Source organism: Mustelus asterias, unplaced genomic scaffold (assembly GCF_964213995.1).
Source record: "Mustelus asterias unplaced genomic scaffold, sMusAst1.hap1.1 HAP1_SCAFFOLD_2729, whole genome shotgun sequence".
Taxonomy (NCBI): Eukaryota; Metazoa; Chordata; class Chondrichthyes; order Carcharhiniformes; family Triakidae; genus Mustelus; species Mustelus asterias.
In genome coordinates this window covers 1,915-26,169 of record NW_027592674.1, presented here as the reverse complement: position 1 = coordinate 26,169, position 24,255 = coordinate 1,915, and the positions used below count along the sequence as shown (strand labels likewise).

Below are 24,255 nucleotides of genomic sequence, written 5' to 3'. Positions count from 1 at the left end.
TAAATAAATAAACAATTCAATTAATCCAATTAATCTCTTACCAGCACTGCTGCTTTTCAATCACCCCTCTCAGCTTGCTCCAGTGGATCAATTGATTGGTATAGGTTAATGACTTGTCATCAAATCTTAAACTATATCTGTTTGGCTGTATTCTGGGCACTGGCTCTCCGCAGCTGACCTTCCAGCGTCCTGGATATATAGCTTGATTAAACAACTGAAAACTCCACGACTTGGTCTGACTATTCAAGGGGAACAAAGTTGCCATAAATTAAAAAGCTGAACACCCAAAAACCCTGCAACGTAAAGGGAGTGAGGGAGTCATGAGCACCTGATTGTACATGTCAAAGTTGCTCTTTCTGCTCAATCAGAGGGGAAGAGGAGTGGGTGCAGGGGCGGGTGGGGGGGGCGGTCCAGATTTTCCCTGGCCTCCCATGAGCATCAATCTCACACAAGCCATTCTGAACAAGGTTCTGGACGCATGGGGGAAAGTATGAGGGAAGAAAGCATGGTGGAAGGAAGGAGAGGGAGAGAGAAAAGGAAATAATGGTCAGAATTCTCCCATCCTGCCCACCACTGGAATTTCTAGCGGGCGGGTTGCGAAGAATGTGAAACGCCATTGACGGTCGGATGGGAATTTCCAGCCTTTAGACCAGTGAGGACGGAGAATTCCGCTCAATGTGTGTGTGCGTGCGTGTCTGAAATCCAGAAGGGCAAGAAAAGACAAGTTTTAAAATTTTATTTATTTTCTTAAGAGTCAAAATACCTTTTCTTTAAACTGTAGTTGCACAAATTACTGGTTTAAACTTCAACCATGTTCAATCCGTCTTTTCAAATTGACTTGAGTTATTTTACATGTTACAACACAAGAAATTACACCATGTTAACCCCACCGTGTTAGTGTGACAAAATATAAGCGTGAAAACTACAAGCATGCAATTACATGTACAAATTACAAGGTGCCCACATGCAACAGCCTTGCCCTGTGCGTCCTACTTTCTTCATTGCACAGAAGACTTTGCACATTTTTCCCACGAATATTTTTAATCTCTTTAACAAATATATTTCCAAATACATACACATTGTTACAAATTTAGCCTTTTTTTAAAACTATTTAAACTTTTTTTTAGTTGTTGTTTAAAAGTTGCTTCCGCAGTTTTCCAGCTGGCTATATACACATACTTCAAGCATGTTCGTTTACATCTGATGAATCTGTACCAGGGCCCCCAACAGACTGGCACTCTTTAAAATATTCCCAAACAAGTTGTCTAGAATTTAGATGCAAAAGGAACAATTGGCTTAAAATAACGCTTTACCATTACTAGTCACTGTGAAACACTAAATGCCCTTTCTGTGATCCCATCACCCACCCCAATGCTTTCAAAAGACACACAGGCCAGAACTTTACCGTTCTGCCCACCACGGGAATCGGAGTGGGCGAGCGGGGGGACCATGGAAAGGTCCCGTTGACCTCGGGCGGGATTTTACGGTTTCGGGATGAGCGAGGCCGCGAAATCCCGCCCATATTTTCTATCATAGAACACCTGCCAAAAAAAAATATTTTCTGTAAAAATCTGAAACGCGGGACATGGCTTTGAGAGACACTTGGGAAAGCAGAGTGCCCACGGCTTAAAGAATTCTCTGAGGCCGGAATTCTCTGGCCGGTCCCGCCTCACCGCCGCTGCCAGCGAGAATGGAAAATTCGGCGCTCAGCCAAATCTCCGTTCACGGCAGCGGGACTGGAAAATCCTAGCCGTGGGCGAGGTCAGAGAATCCCGGCCTTGAGTTAACATAAGGTTAAGTTACGATCATGTTACACAGCAAACCCCAAACACTGGCCACGACCGGGGAAACAGAAAGATATTGAGGGCTCCAAATTTTTTGTCTTAAGTGCTTGGTGCAATAATTGGGCACCGGAATGAAGTATAGGACAACTAACAAAAGGAATATGTAATTTTGTTCACTGGGATAGGAGATGGATTACAAATCGCAATGCGCTGCATGAGGGTGCGTGCTGCTGGCTAAAGGAACTCAAGTTTTTGTTGTATCGTACAAGGAGGGGTTTAATTTCCAGAGGACCCTGGAGGATCTGAGGTCTCATTTTCTTGGGGTTCACACTTTTGCTGAGAGGGTCCGCAGGCAGTTGTAAAGATGGGTGGGTCGGGGATTCTGCACCTCAGCGATGTCAGAACAAAGAACAATGAAAATTACAGCACAGGAATGTTGGCTGAGGTTTATTTCAGAATTCGAATTGAACCAGCTGCTGTGCTTGGGATTCAAACCTGGAACATTGCTGTAGGCTCGCGGTTCACCAGTTCAGTGACCTATACCTGTCGGAATCACTGGGGAGATTGGGAAATGGTGATCAAGCCCACCTATTCAATTAGCTAGACTGAAAATCAGGGGCTTAGCGACATGATATCCTGGCACATGCACTTGAGGGGGGCGGGGGGGGGAGGGGGGGTTTGGGGTGGCGGGTGGATGGGGGGGAGGTGGGTTGGGGGGGTTGGTTGGGGGGGGGGCGCCTGGTCAGAAGCACTACCTTGGAAACGCGACCCTCAGATGCAAAGGCAGCGGTTCCACTCAAAACAGCCTGATATGAAACTAATCCAATCAGGTCTAACCCTAGACAGTTTCAGAATTGGGGTTTGCAATCAGGCAAATAAAAAGAAATGGTGGCTTTAAAGGGAAAAATAAAACAGGAGCTGAAGTAGCTTTTTATTGAAAAGAAACAATTGTCGACCTGTGTGTGGTGTTGGCTCGTTGAGAGCAAAGAAAATGATTGGCAGGCTCTAATTTTGGCTCCAATACTGTCTCCCTGTTGCCCATTCTAGATTCGCTTCAGTAAAGACAATATTCACACATGCCAAGTTATTGCTTCAAATTTCACAAACTTATTAATACATGCCTTGCTGGAACTTACTGCGGCAATTATCGTAACTGAATAGTACTTCAATTTGTTTATTTTTGTTAATGTATATGATCGCTTTGATCATGCCTACCAGTTTTATAACTTTTAAAAATTTTAGATTTTTTGTTTTGAATTTTGTACAATGGTTTCCCTGCGCGAGCGATCGGAGTTCAGCCGTTCTGTTCCTCCCACGCTTCAGCGGCGGGTTTGTGAGGGCTGGCCGCTTCTCCGTTACACCTGGGGGAGGCCTCGGTTGTCACTCCCACCTTGGCAGAGTTGTCCGTCTGGCTGGCCGGCGGCAGGGTGCCACTCGCCGCCTTGCTCTCGGGCTCGCCTGACGGAGCGGGGGTCGCCGCCGCGGCTGGGGGGTTGGCGGCCGTCTCGCTCTGTTCGGGCGCCCGCAGGCGTTTCATGATCGTCGTCACTCTCACCGCTTTCTGCGCGACAGAAATGCAAAAAAAAAAACAAAGGAAATGTAGAAAACACAGAAAACAGGAGCAGGGAGGAGGCCATTCGGCCCGTCGAGCCTGCTCCGCAGTTCAGCATGATCCTTTAACTCAGCACCATACTCCCACACTCTCCCCTTGCTGCCTTTCGAATCGAGAAATCTATCGATTTCCTTCTTGAATACATTCAATGACTTGGCCACCACAGCCTTCTGTCGTAGAGAATTCCACAGGTTCACCAGCCTCTGAGTGAAGACATTTCTCCACATCTCAGTCCTAAATGATGTACCCCCTATCGAGAGACAGTGACCCCTTCTTTTAGATTCCCTCCTGTACCCCTCCCCCCCACCCCCTCCCCCATTCCCCCAGCCAGAGGAAACAACATCCCTTCTGTGGTAGAGAATTTCATGGGTTCACCACCCTCTGAGTGAAGACGTTTCTCCTCATCTCAGTCCTAAATGATGTACCCCATATCCAGAGACAGTGACCCCTTCTTCTAAACCATCTCATCCCACCCCACCCCATCCAGCCAGAGGAACCAACATCCCTTCTGTGGTCGAGAATCCCATAGGTTCACTATCCTCTGGAATTATCTTCTCATGGAGACCCCTCTCATGCTTATTTAGGTTTTCGTAAGCACGGTATTCCTTACTCAAACTTGAGCAAGATTACTCTGGAGCAAAGATACCATGGTGGTGGCGGTGGGGGTGGGGGGGTGGCATCCTCCCCACTTTCTACCAGGGCATGTTGGTCTGCTTTGTTGTCCTAATTCACTTTGAATAATAAAGTTAACACACCACAACAATGCACAATCAAGTGTGCATAATAAGCCCAATATGTGTGCTCAGGTACATCACACATCAATATTGCAGCATGAACACCACATACAGGGCGCCATCTTACCTGCCATTCACACCACACTCCTGCTGAAGCGAGGTCGGAGAATTTGGCGCCCAGCCAAATCTCCGCTCACGGCAACGGGACAGGAAAGTCCCATCGGCGTGAACGGTGATAAGATTCTGGCTGCAAAGTCTCACTCACACTCCTCATACTAATATAAAAACAGAAATTTTTTTTTAAATATACTTTTCCAATTCAATCAAATCAAATCCAATTCAGAGTCTCAACAAGTTGAGACATTTCCGATCCAGGCTGACAAGACAGGGCCTTCACACCTGTCTTGGGCCTGATCTACATGAGCCAAGCTGATTGGAGGAGGTGGAGGTTTCCTCCTCCAAAACTTGATCTCATTTGCATCTTAGCCAAAAGGCCGAGATGCCGCTTTTAAAAATTGCTTCATATAAAAACAGAAAATACTGGAAAGACTCAGCAGGTCTGGCAGCATCTGTGGAGAGAGAAACAGAGCTAACGTTCTGAGTCCATATGACCCTTCTACTCCTCATACTAATTCTGCCTTTGAACTCAACACTTCATGCATGCCGTCATTAAATCACAGTACATCAAAGAGTAACAAAAGGGAGTCAGCAAAATGCATTTAACTTTTCTCAATCTCTTCCAACCACCTGTTCCCTCATAAACGCTTCCTAACAGTTTATTACTGTAAACACAGGGAATCTAATGTATACATTACAAGCCATCTGAGTCATGGATGGGTGAATTTCACACCTTGCATCAGTTTCTTTTTCGGATGAAACATCTTTGCTTATACCCATTTACAGAATGCATCCCTTGCTCACAAGAAAGCTGCTTAACTCATTGGGATGACATTAAGACATAGGAGCAGAAGTAGGCCATTCAATGAGGTCATGACTGACCTGATGTGATAATCCTCAGCTCCAATTTCCTACCTTATCCCCATAACCCTTGATTTCCCACAATTCCCTAAAAGTGGCAATGCAGGTGGCCAAGGTGATTAAGAAGGCATAGGGCATGCTTGCCTTCATCAGCTGGGGCATTGAGTACAAGAGTTGGGAAATCACATTGCAGCTATTTAAAACCTTGGTTAGGCTGCATTTGGAGTATTGCGTGCAGTTCTGGTCATCACACTACCAGAAGGACATGAAAGCTTTGGCGAGAGTTCAAAGAAGGTTCACCAGGATGTTGCTGGGTCTCGAGGGTGTTAGTTATGAGGAGAGGTTGAATAAGCTGGGATTGTTTTCACTGGAAAGACGGAGGCTGAGGGGAGACCTGATGGAGGTCGACAAAATTATGAGAGGCATCGACAGGGTGGATAGTCAGAGGCTTTTTCCCAGGGTGGAAGTGTCAATTACAAGGGGGCACAGGTTCAAGGTGAAAGGGGGAAAGTTTAAGGGAGGGGAAGTTTTTTACGTAGAGAATGGTGGGTGCCTGGGACGTGCTGCCAGAGGAGGTGGCGGAATCAGGCACATTAGCAATATTTAAGAGGCATCTGGATGGGTACATGAATAGGGAGGGAATAGAGGGATACAGACTGAGTAGGGACAGAAGGTTTTTTGGTAGTTTAGTTCGGGCATCATAATCAGCACAGGTTTGGAGGGCCGAAGGGCCTGTTCCTGTGCTGTACTTTTCTTTGATTAAAAATCTGTCCCCCTCAGCCTTGAACATACTTAATGACCCAACCTGTCCTCCGCGGGAAAGAATTCTACAGATTCACTACCCTTTGAGAGAAGAAATTCCTCCTCATCTCTCTTAAATGGAAAACCCCTTACACTGAGATTATACCCTCTGGTCCTAGATTCTCCCCCAAGGAGAAAGATCAGCATCTACCCTGTCAAGACCCCTGAGAATCCTCAATGTCTCAATAAGATCACCTCTCATTCTTCTAAGCCCCATTCAATACAGGCCCAACCTACTCAACCTCTCCTCATAAGAAAATCCTTCTGTACCCAGGATCAACCCAGTGAACCTGCTCTGGACTGCCTCCAATGCTGGTATATCTTTCCTCAGATAAGGGGACCAAAACTGCTCACGGTATTCCAAGTGTGTCCTAATTAGTTCCTTGTGTAGCATTAGCAAGACTTCCCTATTTTTATACTCCATTCTCTTTGAAATAAAGACAAACATTCCATTTGTCTTCCTTATTACCCTGAACTTACAAGCTAGCTTTTTGTGGTTTCGGCACAAGGACCCTCAAATCCCTCTGTGCGTCAGCTTGCTGCAGTCTTTCTCCATTTAAAGAATACGGATTTAATATTCCCAAAGTGAGTCCCACCCACCAGTTGGAGAACTGGTGGGAAACCTGGTGGGGCCTCCACAGTCTTCTGTGGCAATGAATTCCATAGATTCACCAAACCCTCTGGCTGGAGAAATTCCTCCTCAGTTGGTTTCGAAAGGGATTTTTCATCGCAAGAAAGCAATGAGATGAATGACCAAGTAAAGAGCATTCCTTGTGGTGTAGGTGAAGGGAGAGTATTGGCTGGAATCCCAGGCGAGGGCAGCACGGTAGCACAGTGGTTAGCACTGCTGCCTCACAGCGCCAGGGACCCAGGTTCGATTCCCGGCTTGGGTCACTGGCTGTGTGGAGCTTGCACGTTCTCCCTGTGTCTGCGTGGGTTTCCTCCGGGTGCTCCGGTTTCCTCCCACAGTCCAAAGATGTGCGGGTTAGGTGGATTGGCCATGCTAAACTGCCCCTTAGTCTCAGGGGGACCAGCTAGGGTAAATACATGGGGTCATGGGGATAGGGCCTGGGTGGGATTGTGGTTGGTGCAGACACGATGGGCCGAATGGCCTCCTTCGACACTGTACGGTTCTATGATTCTATGAGAGTTAAATGTTCTTCTACCATGGCATTTTCAACACCAATCCTTTAGGGTTTTTCAAAAAATAATTGCTCCATCCTTAAAGTTATAAAGCCCATGCTCAGTGTGGACTGGGCAAAAATCACTAACTCAAGCCCAAAGGCACGGTGGCACAGTGGTTATAAATACTGCCTCACAGCGCCAAGGCCCCAGGTTCAATTCCGGCCTCGGTCACTGTCTGTGCAGAGACTGCATGTTCTCCCCGTGTCTGCGTGGGTTTCCTTCGGGTGCTCCGGTTTCCTCCCACAGTCCAAAGATGTGCGGGTTAGGTTGATTGGCCATGCTAAATTGACCTTAGTGTCAGGGCATTAGCAGGGTAAATATGTGGGGTTACGGGAATAGGGCCTGGTTGGGATTGCAGTCAGTACAAACTCGATGGGCCAAATGGTCTCCTTCTGTACTGTAGGGATTCTATGATTCTATGAAATCCATTCCTCGCTTGCTCCAAAAAACAACTTAAAAATTCAACTGAATCCAATTCATGGTCCCCACAAGAGGAACAAACAAGATCCAAGCTGACAGGATAAGACATTACTCCCCATCTTGGGCTGTTCCGACGCTTGATCTTAGCCAAAAGTCCAAGAAGCAATATATCTACTTTTGTAGGGTTAAGGTTATGGTTCCTGGATTAGTAATCCAGAGGGCTGGGCTAATGATCTGGAGACATGTGTTCAAATCCTACCATGGCAGCTATGGAATTTAAATTAATTTCATTAAATAAACCTGGAATTAAAAAAAAGCTAACCTCAGTATTGGTTGCCATGAAACTAATGGATTGTTGTTCCTTAGGAAGCAAATCTGACTCCCTGACCTGGTCCGATCTATGTCTGACACTAGGCCCATTGCAATGTGGTTGACTTTAACTGTCCACTGAAATGTCTTTTTAAAAATGTATTCATTCGTGGGACATGGGCGTCACTGGCTGGCCAGCATTTATTGCCCATCCCTCGCTGACTGAGGGCAGTTGAGAGTCAACCACATTGCTGTGGCTCTGGAGTCACATGTAGGCCAGACCAGGTAAGGATGGCAGATTTCCTTCCCTCTTTAACAAGTCACTCCCCTGTTAGGGATGGGCAACAACTGTAGGTCTTTCCAGTGACACCCACATTGCATGAATTAATGACCTGAACCAACCTAAACGACTAGGGTGGTATGGTGACACAGTGCCTCACAGTGCCAGGGTTCGATTCCTGGCTTGGGCCACTGTCTGTGTGGAGTCTGCACGTTCTCCCCGTGTCTGCATGGGTTTCCTCCAGATGCTCTGGTTTCCTCCCACAGTCTAAAAGACGTGCTGATTAGGTGCATTGGCCGTGCTAAATTCTCCCTCAGTGTACCCGAACAGGTGCCGGAGTGTGGCGTCTAGGGGATTTTCACAGTAACTTCATTGCAGTGTTAATGTAAGCCTACTTGTGATACTAATAGAGAATCATAGAATCATACAGCGTAGAAGAGGCCCTTCGGCCCATCGTGTGTGCATCGACACATTAGAAACACCTGAACTCCCATCTAATCCCATCTGCCAGCACTTGGCCCATAGCCCTGAATGTTATGATGTGCCAAGTGCTCATCAAGGTGCTTTTTAAAGGATGTGAGGCAACCCCTCTCCACCACCCTCCCAGGCAGCGCATTCCAGACCATCACCTCACCTTGAACCTATTTTAAACTTTTTAAATGGGGCTGTAGTCTCTTGCCCCATCCAAAGAATGGCAAATCCCCTAATGCAGCACTCCTTTAGTACTGCAGTACATTATGAGATGACAGCACCATGGAGCTTGTGCCCATCAGATTATGGATCCAGCAACACTGTTCGGTTCAAGTGTCTGGTATTGTCTGAGACACTATCTTGCTTTTCTACTCCTGTTGGATCAGAAAGTGATGGACACGTCGAATTGACCAAGTGCGTAAAAATGAGAACATTCCCGACTCCAAACACAAAAAAAAAACCTGCCAGCACGATGGGATCATGGAACAAGTGGTTAAAGGCAGTAAAAATGGTATTTACTTCAAGTACCTTCCATTTCGCTTTGGCAAAGTTTTTCTCAATCTGAGCACAGACGCCATCCTTGATGTTCTTGTCTGAAGCTGCATTTCCAGAAATCCTGGGTGGGGAAAAATAAGTCAGAGTTTGAGTATTGATGAAAAAGAAAGACACATATCGAAGATTCCCGTCTTCAGAACATACGCAAGAATTCCAAATTATACATGCAACAACAATTTATACTTCACGGGAAGAGAGTGCTGATTCGTTAGAAAGTGGACTCTGATTGGTAGAGGTGTTGCCATGGAGAATGCACTAGTTAACTGATGACTGACAATTAACCGCCAAGCTTTGGTGAAATTGAAGCCAGGTAAGTTGACTCTGATTGGTCAAAGTATTGACCTGGAGAATGAACCAGTGAATGGCTATCCCCTATTTTGTTCAGTTGGAACAGCAACAATGTGTGCACCTGTTCTTTCCATCTGCAAAGAACAGGGCCCAGTGTATTATCATATGTAGCTTCTCACATGTGTACGTATGATCTGACATATGTGATGATTTTAAATTGGGGTTGTCATAGAGCATAGAGTCATAGAGCAATGCAACACAGAATCAGGCCCTTCGGCCCAACCGGTTCATGACGACCATGATGCCCTCTTAGCTAATCCCAATTGTGTGCTTTTGGTTCATATCCTTCTAATCTTTTCCCATCCATGTGCCATATGAGTGTACCTGTAAGAAAAGTTTTTAAAAATCATACAGCTTACAGCTTCAGTGATGTCCTTGGGGGTTGAGGTAAGCTGTGGCAGTCCGGTGATAGGGGTTTCAGTTTCATTTGTGGCAGTCAGGTGATAGGGGTTTTTTCCCTTTGGGCTTTCCGTTTTGTTTTGGGGAGTGTGTTTGAAGCAGCTTAGCAGCAAGTTAAGAAGCAGTCTCCCTCTCTACAGGTTGTTCTCTTTGTTTAGTTCTGAAACTATTATCAGTTCGTTTAAGGAGAGGCTTATGGCCATCCTGCTTTAAAGAAGAGGCATTTTCGGAAACAGATTCAACTACAACGTCTTCTGAGTTTCTTCACAAGGGATTTTCAGCATTCAGCCTCGGAGGCTGGATTCCTGTAGGAAGTGGGCATTAACCTGTGCTGTATTGTGCTTATCTGGAGGGGTTTGTGTATTGGATGTTGGCTTTGGTTGGAACACATTAGGGATATTTCCTTAAGCGTTATACATTATCGTGGCTGTTGTGTTTCTTGTTTGTAATTGTTAAAAGTTCTTGCTAATTGTCTTACTGTACATGTCAACAATATTCTTAATTAAACTTTGTTTTTGATAAAATCTCCCCGTGGGTCAGTTGAATCACACCTGGAGTGAAACCTCTCAGGCTCGTCCTAGCCAAATTCAACGTAAAAAGTTACAGGTCGGGCGAGCTTCATAGACCACCTTGAGGTACCAACCTGACTTGTAACACATGTACTTATCTAAATGCTTTTTGTACCTGCTATTGTACCTGCCTCAACCACTTTCCCTGGCAGCTCATTCCATACACGCACCACCCTCTCTGTGAAGAGTTTGCCCCTCAGGTCCCTTTTAAATCTTTCCCCTCTCACCTGAAATCTATTCCCTCTGGGTTAAATCTTAGCATGCTCGTGATAGGCAGTTAACTGTCAATAATGAGTTAACTGGTGCGTTCTCATGACAACACCTCTGCCAATCATAGTCCACATTCTGACCAATCAGCACTCTCTTCTCATGAAGTATGAATTGTTGTTCTCTTTACATTTAGAGTTCTTGCGAATTGTCCAGATGAGTGCAAGATGAAAAACTTCGACAACATGTGTCTTTTATCAGCAATACCGAAGTCAGAGTTCTTAAAGACAAATTAAAACATTTTGATATATCCAAAATAAAAACAGAATAATGCTGGAAATACCCCACAGGTCAGGCTGTCCCTGGGGAGAGTAACAATTCATGTTCCAAGTTGAAATGACCATTCGTCGGGATATTTCGACTCAAACCAATTAACTCTGATTGTTTCCAGGAGTATTTCTGTTTTTATTTCAGACTTCCAACTTCTGCAGTATTTTGTTCTTGTTTATCTCATCTCAGTTCTAGCTTACCATTCATGATTAATGGCTTCTTGAGCTGTTATCCTCGTGTCCTGGTCAACCTCCATCAAGCGACTCACCAGGTCCTTCGCTAGTTAGAAATACAACACATTTGCTTATATTAAAATTTTTATCAATGGACATTGCAAAGCCTTACTTTGTGCGGTCAAATTTTTGTCAGAAGCTTGTCCCCATCATAAAATCACAGAATCTTACAGTGCAGAAGAGGCCCTTCGGCCCATTGAGTCGGCAACAACGCATAAAATGCCCTGACCTGCCCACCTAATCCCACATGCCAGCACTTGGCCCACAGCGTTAAATGTTATGGTGTGCCAAGTACTCATCCAGGTACTTTTTAAAGGATGTGAGGCAACCCGCCTCCACCACCCTCCCAGACAGCGCATTCCAGACCGTCACCACCCTCTGAATAAAAAACCTTTTCCTCAAATCCCCCCTTAAACCGCCCATCCCTCACTTTTAACTTGTGTCTCCTCGTAACTGACCCTTCAACTAAGGGGAACAGCTGCTCCCTATCCACCCTGTCCATGCCCCTCATAATCTTGAACACCTCAATCAGGTCGCTCCTCGGTCTTCTCTGCTCCAGAGAAAACAGCCCAAGCCTATCCAACCTCTCTTTATAACTTAAATGTTCCATTCCAGGCAGCATCCTGGTGAATTCCCTCTGCATCCCCTTCCAGTGCGATCACATCCTTCCTATAATGTGGCGACCAGAACTGCACACAGTGCTCCAGTTGTGGCCTCACCAAAGTTCTATACTCCATCATGACCTCCCTGCTTTTGTAATCTATATCCCGATTGATAAAGGCGAGTGTGCCATATGCCTTTTTCACCACCCTATTAATCTGCCTTTCCGCCTTCAGAGACCTATGGACAAACACGTCAAGGTCCCTTTGTTCTTCGTAACTTCCCAGTATCAGACCTTTCATAGTATACTTCCTTATCAAATTACTCCTTCCAAAGTGTATCACCTCACACTTTTCAGGGTTAAATTCCACCTGCCACTTATCCGTCCATTTGACCATCTCATCTATATCTTCCTGTAACCCAAGACACACAACCTCACTGTTAACCACCTGGCCAATCTTTGTGTCATTGGCAAACTTCCACATTTATAATGGAATAAAGTTGTCCTTTCCCACTGATGATCATGGCCACATTGACTATATTTCCTTACGCCCTGCTTCTATTCCATTCTCCAAACTTTGCCAACTCCATCCTATTTGTACAGATGGTGACACCTGTCGGGCGGCACAGTAATTAGCACAGTGCCTCACAGTGCCAGGGACCCGTATTCAATTCCCGCTTGGGTCGCTGTGCGGAGTCTGCACGTTTTCACCATGTCTACATGGGTTTTCTCCGGGTGCTCTGGTTTCCTTCCACAGTCCAAAGATCTGCGGGTTAGGTTGATTGGCCATGCTAAATTGCCCCATAGTGTCAGGGTAAATAAGTGGGGTTATGGGGATAGGGCCTGGCTTGGATTGTGATCGGTGCAGACTCGATGGGCTGAATGGCCTCCTTTTGCACTGTAGGGATTCTATGATTCTGCTTTCACTATTTAGAAAAATCTAGAAGTGTTACGGTGCAGAAGGAGGCCATTCAGCCTGTTGTGTCTGCACTGGCTCACTCATAGAGCAATTCACTCAGTGCCATTCTGCCACCTTCTCCCCACCACCCTGCACATTCTTCCTTGACTAATTTCCTTTTGAATGTCTCCACTGCGCTCTCAGTCAGTGGGTTCCAGACCTGAACCACCCGCTGCATGAAAAAGATTTTCTCGGATTGCTGTTGCTTCTTTCGCAAATTACTTTAAATCTGTGCCCTCTGGTTCTCGGCCCTATCATGAGTGGAAACATTTTCTCCAAATCTACTCTGTCCAGACCCCTCATGATTATTAAAACCTCTATCAAATTTCCTCTGAGCCTTCTCTTCTCCAAGGGAAACCGCTGAGGAAAGCAGCAGGAAGATAAGTGCATCTGGAGAAGACATGAGAACACTGCAAGATTTTGTTCTTAGTACATCCGTGGGACATGGGCATCACTGGCTGGCCAGAATTTTATTGCCCATCCCTTGTTCAGAGGGCAGTTGAGAGTCACCCACATTGCTGTGGCTCTGGAGTCACATGTAGGCCAGACCAGGTAAGGACGGCAGATTTCCTTTCCTAAAGGACATTGGTGAACCAGATGGGTTTTTCCAACAATGGTTTCATGGTCACCAGTAGATTCTTAATTCCAGGTTTTTTTTATTGAATTCAAATTCCACCATCTGCCGTGAGTGGGATTCGAACCCGGATCCCCAGAACATTAGCTGAGTTTCTGGATTAATAGTCTAGCGATAATACCACTAGGCCATCGCCTCCCCTGACCTACATACCTTCTCTTCTGCAATCTATCTTCACACCTGAAGTTCCTCAAAATTAGAACCGTTCTGGTGAATCCTTTCTGCGCTCTATCCAATGGGTCCCCATCCTTCCTGTGTAGCACCCAGAACTGGACACAATATTCCAGCTGGGGCCAAGCTAGTGTCTAATACAAGTTTAATGCAACCTTCTTGCTCTTATATTCTGTGCCCCTATTTATAGAACGCAAGATACTGTATGTTTCAATAACCACTCTCTCAACCTGTCCTGTCACCTTCTTAAGTTTAAGTTTATTCATTAGTGTCAGAAGTAGTCTTACATTAACGCTGCAATGAAGTTACTGTGAAAACCTCCTAGTCGCCACACTCTGGCGCCCGTTCGGGTACACTGATGGAGAAATTAGCATGGCCAATGCACCTAACCAGCACGTCTTTCAGACTGTGGGGTGAACTGGATCACCCGGAGGAAACCCACGCAGACACGAGGAGAACATGCAGACTTCACACAGACAGTGATCCAAGCCGGGAATTGAACCCAGGTCCCTGGTGCTGCTCTTTGTTCTTCTATCCACTGTCCCCACCTTCATTTGCTCCAATTTCATAGAATCAAAGAATCATAGAGTCCCGACAGTGCAGAAGGAGTCCATTCGGCCCATCGAGTCTGCACCGACAACAATCCCACTCTGTAAGGGGGCTAATCTCTCTGACGCTCAGGGTTAATTTAGCATGGCCAATCCACCTGCGCATCTTTGGAATGTGGGAGGAAACTGGAGCACCCGGAGGAAACCCTCGCAGACACGGGGGGAGAACAGGCAGACTCCGCACAGACAGTGACCCAAGCCGGGAATCGAACCCGGGTCCCTGGTGCTGTGAGGCAGCAGTGCTAACCACTGTGCCACCGTGCTGTGTAATAATCTTATTATGTTTTTAACTTTTCTCAGTTCTGATAAAAGGTCTGAAATATTAACTCTGCTTCTCCCTCCACAGATACGGCCAGACCTGCTGCCTTTATTACATTTGTGCACCATGGTTCTTTAAGCCCACTTCATTTGTCGTGGCTTCTCCGCTGCCACTGCAGACTGGAATTAATGAATTAGCTCCTGGTTAATTCCACTCGTGCAGACTTTATTGACAATTTGGAGATTGATTATGTGGAGTTAATGAATCTCAGATGAATAACCTGAAGACTGGCAATTGCATTGGAAAAACAATTCTACAGCTTAAGAAAAATGTCTCAAAGACTGCCACAAGGTGTTTGGCCACCCTTTTTTCAGGTGAGGGACAATGGGGGCAGAATTCTCCCAAAAAATTCTAAGTGTCGAATTTGCGGGATAACTGGAGTAATTAACGCTGGTTTTTACGGTGGGAGTTCACACTAGAATCTCCGACACTGTGCTCTGCAGAGGCCATCAGCGTGAATATCATTGGATTTCAGGGGCAGTGCCTATTCCCGCCCCCTCTGCGCATGTGCAGTGGCACCGCACTGTCCGCCTCCCTCTTTGCTGGCCAGCGATTGAGCTGGCCAGCCCGGGACCCCCGCAATGCTGCCCCTCTGATGCGCGATTAATTCACTCGGGAGGCTGGATCGTACCCGTGAAATAAAGGCTTTTATTAGCAATAAGAATGGAGCATACTGCTTAACAATACAATCCCAGACTAAAGGGTCACTAGGAAGTGCAGTGACCTTTATACTCCTATAGGAAGGCGGAGCCAACCGGAGTGTACCACAGAACAATACCAACAGGTGGAACACCCCAACCCTAACCCCAACAGTAACAAGAGTAACATATGTACAAGTACCCATAGTGGTAACCATCTATGGTTCACCACACCCTCCGACCCCCCCCCCCCACAGCCCGATCGCAGCCCCTTGGCCATTCCTGACAGCCCCCCACCATCCCAGAGTGCCATGATCTCCCTCTAGTGATGACCCCCACTCCCCGCAGTGCAGACCCCCCCCCCCACCCCCAACTGACCTCCCTTCCCAGCCTGCCCCGATCACTGGCCTCCCACCTGCCCCCATCGATCCCAATCTGAGTGGCTGCGGGATGCCCCACCCCCACTGATTTCCCCCGAAGTCCCCCCCCACCAGGCCCCGCCCATCATAGTCCCTGCCCCCTTTGCACTGCCCCATGCTTAATGGTCAGTGCCAAGGTGCCTCCTGGGCAATGGCACTTTGCCCCTTGGGCAGTGCCAGGGGGCACAGGCTGGCACTGTCAGGTTGCCCATGCTCAGGGGGCACCCCCCCCCCCCCCCGCTGCCTGACTCCCTGTGGGGCCCCGATTGCCCCTCCTTCACTCCAGTGGGGTCGTCCCAATAGTTCCCTGAAAGTGGGGACCTACTGTGAATCCCACCAGAGTTAAATACTCTGGCGGGGTGGGAGAGGTTCGCGGGCCCAGAGAATTCAGTCCCGGGCCCGCTAATTACACTTAACTTATATTAAAAACAGATGAAAATTACTTACCTGGTCTATCCGCCGGTTTCCAGCACAGATCTGACGACGCCAGAAATCCGACGCTGGGAGATGCGCTTGCGGCGGGAACGCCTGCGCGAATTCTGCACACGCCCGGCCGCGAGATTCTCCCATCCCACTGTGCTAGAAAATTAGCTCGGCGGAGTGGGAGAATCATCCCCTGGGTCTTTGAATCTACTCTCGCTCCATCGCCCTCACTTTGCTGGAGATGTATTCTTACTCAAGTAACTGAGGTTTCTGTACACTTGCACTGAAGCTGCAGCAGTACAACGGGGGCTGTTCCTGTCACTTTTTTCTGTTACTCGTTCAAGGGATGTGGGTGCCGCTTGACTGGACCGTGAACTGAATGGCTTGTGGGTCTGGATATGTCGGCCAGACCAGGTAAGGATGGCAGATTTCCTTCCTGAAGGGACATTAGTGAACCAGATGGGCTTTTACGGTAATGGCTTCAAGGTAATCGTTAAACTTTGAATTGAGATTCACCATCTGCCCTGGTCTCAGGATTACTAATCCAGTGGCTATGCCACCACCTTCGATCAGGAGATCTGCTCTCATGGTATGTCAGACTCCCCTGCCTTTTCCCACCCTCACACATCCACTGTAGCCCATTAGCAACCACTCCGTGACACCCATCATCCATTTAGCCCCAAGCCGATCCCTTCCTCTGCTGTCCCCCACATTTCCCTCTGGAACAGATCTCTATCTTGCCGAAATATAGACATTTTCTCCTCTGGATGTCACTATTACGAGTTCTTTTTGCTCTTGCAAATTCAAGCACCTCTTCATTTGTCTTCTGGTCTATGTGTGGCATTTTAAGCAAACGTCTTAGTATCGATATTTCAAAGCCATCTATTTTCTCCCATAGATCTTTACTAAGAAACATAGGAAGTAGGAGCAGGAGTAGGCCATTCGGCCCTTCAAGCCTGCTCCACCATTCCAGCACTGCCCAAGACCACAAGAAACTACAAAAAGTCCTGAAAGTAGCCCAATCCATCACGCAAACCAGCCTCCCATCCACTGACTCTGTCTACACTTCCCGCTGCCTCGGCAAAGCAGCCAGCATAATTAAGGACCCCACGCACCCCAGACATTCTCTCTTCTACCTTCTTCCTTCAGGAAAAAGATACAAAAGTCTGAGGTCACGTACCAACCGACTCAAGAACAGTTTCTTCCCTGCTGCTGTCAGACTTTTGAATGGACTTACCTTGCATTAAGTTGATCTTTCTCTACACCCTAGCTATGACTGTAACACTACATTCTGCACCCTCTCATTTCCTTCTCTATGAATGGTATACTTTGTCTGTATAGCGCACAAGAAACAATACTTTTCACTGTATGTTAATACATGTGACAATAATAAATCAAATCAAATCAAATCAAAATATTATCATGGTGGGCCCTCTATCCCAACCCCATGCTTCCATGTTCTCCCCATACCTCTTGATACCTTTCGAGTCTAGAAATCTATCTAGTTCCTTCTCAAATATATTCAGTGACTTGGCCTCAACTGCTTTCTGTGGTAGAGAATTCCACAGGTTCACAACCCTCTGAGTGAAGATGTTTCTCTTCACTTCAGTCCTAAATGGTCTACCTAAGACTTTGACCCCTTGTTCTAGACTCCCCTCCAGCCAGAGGAATCAAGATGCCTGCACCTAGTCTGTCCAACCCTGTCAAAATATTAACAATTCAATTATTTCCTCTCTAATTCTTGTAAGTTCCAGTGAATACAAGTCCAGTTGACCCAATCTCTCCTCATACGACAATCCTGCCATCCCAGGCATCAGTCTGATGAACCTTTATGAGCTGGTAGTTCATTGGCAGTTGAGAACATTGGTACTTTTTAGGTTTGAAAGGCGCCAGCAAAATCATAGGATCATGGGGCAGGGTTTTTCAGCCACGTTCGCCCCGAAACTGGAAAATCCCGCCCGAGGACAATGAACCATTCCATGGTCTGCCCCTCGCCCGCTACGATTCCCGTGGTGGGCGGAACGGGAAAATTCCCCCCATAGAATCCCTACAGTGCAGGAGGAGGCCATTCGGCCCATCAAACCTGCACCGACAAACATTCCACCCAGACCCTATCTCTGTAAGCCCATACATTTACCCTAGCTAGTCCCCCTGACATTAAGGGGCAATTTACCATGGCCAATCCACCTAACCAGTACATCTTTGGAGTGTGGGAGGAAACCAGAGCACCCAGAGGAAACCCACGCAGACATGGGGAGAACGTGCAGACTAGTTATAGTGCCCCGTGGCCAGAACTGAACCGGAATCCCTGGCTCTGTGAGGCAGCAGTGCTAACCACTGTGCCACCGTGCCGCCCCTTTCTATCTTTACCCAGGATGTTTAAAGCAGCCAAATTAAGGGCTTTTGACACATTTGTCACCAAAAGCAAGAATCACTTTTTATTTAGACTCGATAGTTTTAATTCTGAAAGCTATTTCCTTACTTAAAGATTGAGGGAGAGGATCTAATTCATCCCAAGTTGTTTGAAAAGCTCAGGTGCTGAGCTCAAAAGAGTAATACATAAAGGGTAGCAGAAGTCCGGAGTCAGAAGGCAATGGATGCCAGTGGGGGGACAATTAGACAATCAGGACTGACATCAGTAAGAGGATTGTTAGGTGAGGGCCTCACGAAATATGGAGCTAAGGAAGAGAAGTGGAGTTGAGGTACAGATTTGGCTGAAGAGGCTGAATGGCCCACTTCTAAAGCATAGATATAATGCTTACCAGCTTCGGAAATGTCATCCCAGTACGGAGAATCGAACTCATAGTCTCCCGCCAGGATCTTTCGGAACAAGTTCTTGTCATGGTTTTCATAATCCTCATCATCGTTTTCCTCATAGAAAGGTGGGTTCCCTGATAACCTGAGGGACAAAGGACAGGTAAAAATCAAGGATCAAAAGGGCAACCTTGATTTCAAGATGAAAATTCACTCCAAGGCCCGAGTGCATAATCACAGCTGACACTTCAATGCAGAAGAAGTGCTGCATGGTGCAGGCGCCATCTTCCTGACAGAACTTTATACTGAGATTCCATTTGTTTGAATGTAAAAGATCCCACGACACTTTTCAAAGAAGAGTAGGGAGTAGAAGAGTAGGGAGTGCAATGCCCTGGCCAACATTCATCCCGCACCCAACGTCTAAAAACACAGACCATCCAGTCACTTACATCATTGCTATTTGTGGGAGCCTGCTGGGTACATTTTGGCTGCCATGTTCCCTCCATAACAACAGTGATTGTACTTCTAAGATTTGAAACACTTCAGGACAACCTGAGGGAGTGAAGGATAAGTGCAAATTCTTTTGTCTCTTTAACAGAACATCATCTTGAACCTGGATGTTGATGAAAGACGTGCATGGACTAAAATCTGGGGATCAGCTACTGGGGAAGGGGTTGGCCTCGTGGTATTGTCGCTAGACTATTAATCAGGAACTCAGCTAATGTTCTGGGACCTGGCTTCGAATCCCACCAGATGGTGAAATTTGAATTCAATAAAAAATATATCTGGAATTAAGAATCTACTGATGACCATGAAACCAATTGCCGATTGTTGGGAAAAACCCATCTGGTTCACTAATGTTCTTTAGGGAAGGAAATCTGACGTCCTTACCCGGTCTGGTCTACATCTGACTCCAGAGCCACAGCAATGTGGTTGACTCTCAACTGTCCTCGGAAACTAGGGATGGGCAATAAATGCTGACCAGCCAGCGACACCCATGTCCCATGAATTAATTTATAAAAATTTAAAGGTCCAACAGGGGCCACCTTGCTTAATCCGACCATAAATTCATCCCATTAGGGCTGGAACGCAAGAATAAAATTTGAAATAAAGATCCCCCCTCATATCAACATACAAACTCATGTTTTTTAATTCATTCGTGGGACATGGGCGTCGCTGGCTGGCCAGCATTTATTGCCCATCCCTAGTTGCCCTTGAGAAGGTGGTGGTGAGCTGCCTTCTTGAATCGCTGCAGTCCACGTGCTATGGGTTGACCCACAATGCCGTTAGGGAGGGAATCCCAGGATTTTGTCCCAGAAATAGTGAAGGAACGGCGATATATTTCTAAGTCAGGACGGTGAGTGGCTTGGAGGGGAACTTGCAGGTGGTGGTGTTCCCATGTGTCTGCTGCTCTTGTCCTTCTAGATGGAAGGTTGTGGGATTGGAAGGTGCTGTCTAAGGATCTTTGGTGAATTTCTAGCCACAGGTTTTAGATTCCTTACAATTCTCTCTGTGTTCATGGGCTGGCGGTGGTGGGAGGAGAGATTCATGTTCGTGACAGAAAATAGTTAATTTTACTTTTGTGGCACTTTTTCAGCCATCTTAGCTCAGAGAATGCTTCCACTCTGCCTCAATGCATCTGATATTCAATGTCAGACTCGGAAAAACCTGCTTGCTGTGATATATTTTCTTCCATCATGATGAACAGCCTGAGTGAGACATTCAGTTTACTAACAGCTGTCACGTGACGTCTTCCCCACAAAAGTTAGAGTTTATTTATTAGTGTCACAAGTCGGCTTACATTAACACTGCAATGAAGCTACTGTGAAAATCCTCTAGTCACCACACTCCAGTGCCTGTTCGGGTCAATGCACCTAACCAGCACGTCTTTGCAGTGTGGGAGGAAACCGGAGCACCCGGAGGAAACCCACACAGATGCAGGGAGAACATGCAGACTTTACACAGACAGTGACCCAAGCCGGGAATCGAACCCAGGTCCCTGGCACTGCGAGGCAGCAGTGCTAACCACTGTGCCACCCATAGGAAACTGGATGGAGGCTGCTCAGACTTTACTTCAGACCCTGCCAATGGGCAGAAACAGAGAGGGAAAGGGAAGGAGTCGTTTACCTCATTAATCTATGCTGCGTTCAGTCTAGATTTCAATTTGAATGGGGTTTTGCTCTTGTTATGTATGTTGGGGCATAGCCCCTTTAAGGGAACGGGTCATGTGACCTAGGATGCAAGGTGAGCTGGTTGGGAATTGCCCTGAGTGGGCAGCCAACGTTTGGAGTGTGGAGCGAGTAGACTGAATAAAGAGTTGTGTTCCCTGACGCCGGGCTGTGCAATAGTTATTGAGGAGACACCCCAGGACTAAGAAGATTTAACAACTCTCATCTGATCATGCTGCGCCAAACCTGTCACACTTTCTTCTTACTGTGCCCACCCCAGTCCAATGCCGGCATATCCACATCACTGAGACACTTTGGCACTGGCTCCCCCTGGTTAAGAGACTTGACACCACTGCATCCTGTGAGATGCACCACTGCGTCAAACTATTGCTGCAAAGCTCGCTGTCCCTCCCAGCATCAACTGGAGTGAGCCAGATTCATGAGGGATCAGTAAACGACTGTGTTAAATGGAATGCTGCAAGAACAGCTCGGCTCTCTGAGTGTGAATAAGCAAATCTGAAGACAAAGTTCTTCACACTTTGAGCTGTTAAGTGCCACCTGAGGCAACACACATCAAACTGGTTTGGAATAGGCTGCTGTCGCAAGCTAGCGCACGGATTGCCAACTTACTTGGAACAGACTGCTGCTTAATTCAGTCGATGCCATCTTCTGGAATAAACTGTCACCCAGTGCTTTGTTCAGCATCCAGATAGCAAAAAGTGTGGCTGATTTGTTACTAAGAGATTGTTTAATTTGCATTTTCCAAACAGTCTGCTTTGTTAATTGTATTAGCGATAAGTCTTGTTCTAATAGACGCCGTTTATATTTCCTGTTTGATGATTTCCTCAGGGTTCTCTGTGATTGGCACGGTGGCACAGTGGTTAGCACTGCTGCCTCATGGCGCCAGGGACTTGGGTTCAATTCCTGCCTCGGGTCACTGTCTGTGTGGAATTTGCACATTCTCCTCGTGTCTGCGTGAGTTTCCTCCGGGTGCTCCGGTTTCCTCCCACAATCCAAAGATATGCAGGTTAGGTTGAGTGGCCATGCTAAATTACCCATTAGTGTCAGGGGGACTAGCAGGGTGAATACATGGGGTTACAGGAATAGGGCCTGAGTAGGATTGTTGTTGGTGCAGGCTCGATGGGCCAAATAGCCTCATTCTGCATTGTAGGGATTCTATTCTGTTCTATTCTTTCAGATAAGAAACATACCAAATGAAGACATAATTACGGAGATAGAGCCTGGGTGGGATTGTGGTCGGTGCAGACTCGATGGGCCGAGCGGCCTCCTTCTGCACTGTAGGGATTCTGTGATTCTATGAAAGCTTCTTTTTGCTAGTCCCCAAATTAGTTTATTCCTTGGGTGAAGAGGTTCGCTCCTTCCTAGGCTAAGCTTTCTTGAGCGTTGACTTCTTATGCAGGTGGAAATCTCGGGATCCCCGGCTGCTGGCTTTCTCCTGTCCCGCCAGCGTGAGCCATGCCTCCACTATTTCTTTACAAAGTGTTTAAAAATATGGCGGGTAAAGCTGATGAGCTACACATTGCTTCTCTCGCCTGAGCAACACTTCGAAAAGAAAAGCAGAAAATATCGCCCATGGTCTCAAGTTAGGGAATGGGAGAATCATTTGTTTACTCTTTGCGATCTCTGTTTTCCTAACGTTCTTCCATGGTTCAACATGTTGCTGAATATATTCTCAGAGGCCCGGTTACCTCCACCCCTCTCCCTCTTCTGTGGCAGCATTCCACCCTCAATTTACCTCGTTGGGTTCAGGTCTTGAAAGTTTTCTGAATGGAAATTGTTTTGATTCATTCATACATTCAAACCGGGATGGAAGACGACCAGGACACAAAATGGCATCTGAAAGGTTAAATCTTGAGGTCTGATGAGTTACTGACAGTTTTTCATGCACCCGAGAGTAAGCGTAGCATTAGGAAGGCTCCCCAACACTCCTGTAAACCCCAGGCCCAAATGAAATAGTACGTACAGTATGTACATGATCACTCCAATTGCCCAGCAGTCAACAGGTCGCCCATATTTCTGTCGTCCAACAACCTCTGGAGCTGAAAATATACATGAAACAGGCAATTGTAAAATAGAACAATTTGATAACACTCTCCACACTCTCTGTTAGTGCTGAAGGTACAGGCCCCTTCACTTAGTGACTTGACTAGGTTCCTAAAATACTGCTACGTACCTTTACTGGAAAAGCCAGTCAAATTGGGAAATGACTGGCACTGGTCACAACTGGTCTTGTTTTAAAGTTTATATATTAGTGTCACAAGTAGGCTTATATTAGGGGAGGTGATGGCCTAGTGGTATTATTGCGAGACTATTAATCCAGAAACCCAGTTAAAGTTCTGGGGACCCGGGTTCAAATCCCACCACGGCAGATGGTGGAATTTGAATTCAATAAAACAAAATCTGGAATTAAGAATCTACTGATGACCATGAAACCATTGTCGATTGTCGGAAAAACCCATCTGGTTCACTAATGTCTTTCAGGGAAGGAAATCTGCTGTCCTTACCCGGTCTGACCTACATGTGACTCCAGAGCCACAGCAATGTGGTTGACTCTCAAATGCAACTAGGGATGGGCAATAAATGCTGGTCAGCCAGCGACACCCATGTTCCACGAATGAATTAAAAAATTAACACTGCAATGAAGTTACTGTGAAAGTCCCCTGGTCGCCACACTCTGGCGCCTGTTCGGGTACACTGAGGGAGAATTTAGTATGGCCAATGCACCTAACCAGCAGGTCTTTCGGACTGTGGGAGGAAACTGCAGCACCCGGAGGAAACCCACGCAGACACGGGGAGAACATGCAGATTCCTCACAGATAGTGACCCAAGCAGGGAATTGAACCTGGGTCTCTGATTCTGGGTCTCTGATTCTGCTAACCATTGTGCCACCGAGATCTTGTGTACCTTAAAGTGGAACTCCAGTTGGCACCAGTACCAGTCATTTCCAGGTTTTACCGGTTTTTCCTTCTGGACAATGCAGGCTACTCTTAAAACAAGGTAACACATCAAAATCATGATTGGCCGAATGGCCTCCTTCTGCATTGTGATTCGATGATTCTATGAGTAAATAAGCAGAAGCTGTTCCCAGTGTCAGAAGCAGCTGATTTTAAATGATTAACAAAAGGATCAGCGGGGACCTGAGGAAACTGGTTTTGTGAAATGCTGCCTGATAGGGCAGTGGAAGCATATTTATCGAGAGTTTGATAGAATGCTTGAAGGGAAAGAATGTACAGGGTTATGGAGAAGGAGCAGACAGAAGCTCATTCACACGGCACAAAGGCCTCAATATTCATGGGGAAGACAGATCATAGAATCCCTGCAGTGCA

General features: G+C 46.6%; 1 protein-coding gene across 1 annotated transcript; it reads right to left on the bottom strand.

Moving 5' to 3' along the window:
* Positions 1 to 3,045: 3,045 nt before the first annotated feature.
* On the bottom strand, positions 3,046 to 23,871 carry LOC144489974 (caM kinase-like vesicle-associated protein). Its single transcript, XM_078207802.1, has 6 exons — positions 23,865 to 23,871; positions 22,893 to 22,968; positions 18,749 to 18,885; positions 11,183 to 11,261; positions 9,103 to 9,190; positions 3,046 to 3,345 (listed from the first exon to the last, which is right to left on the bottom strand). Exons 1-6 carry the CDS (start codon positions 23,869 to 23,871, stop codon positions 3,079 to 3,081), a joined length of 654 nt encoding a protein of 217 aa, XP_078063928.1. The 3' UTR covers positions 3,046 to 3,078.
* Positions 23,872 to 24,255: the final 384 nt, after the last annotated feature.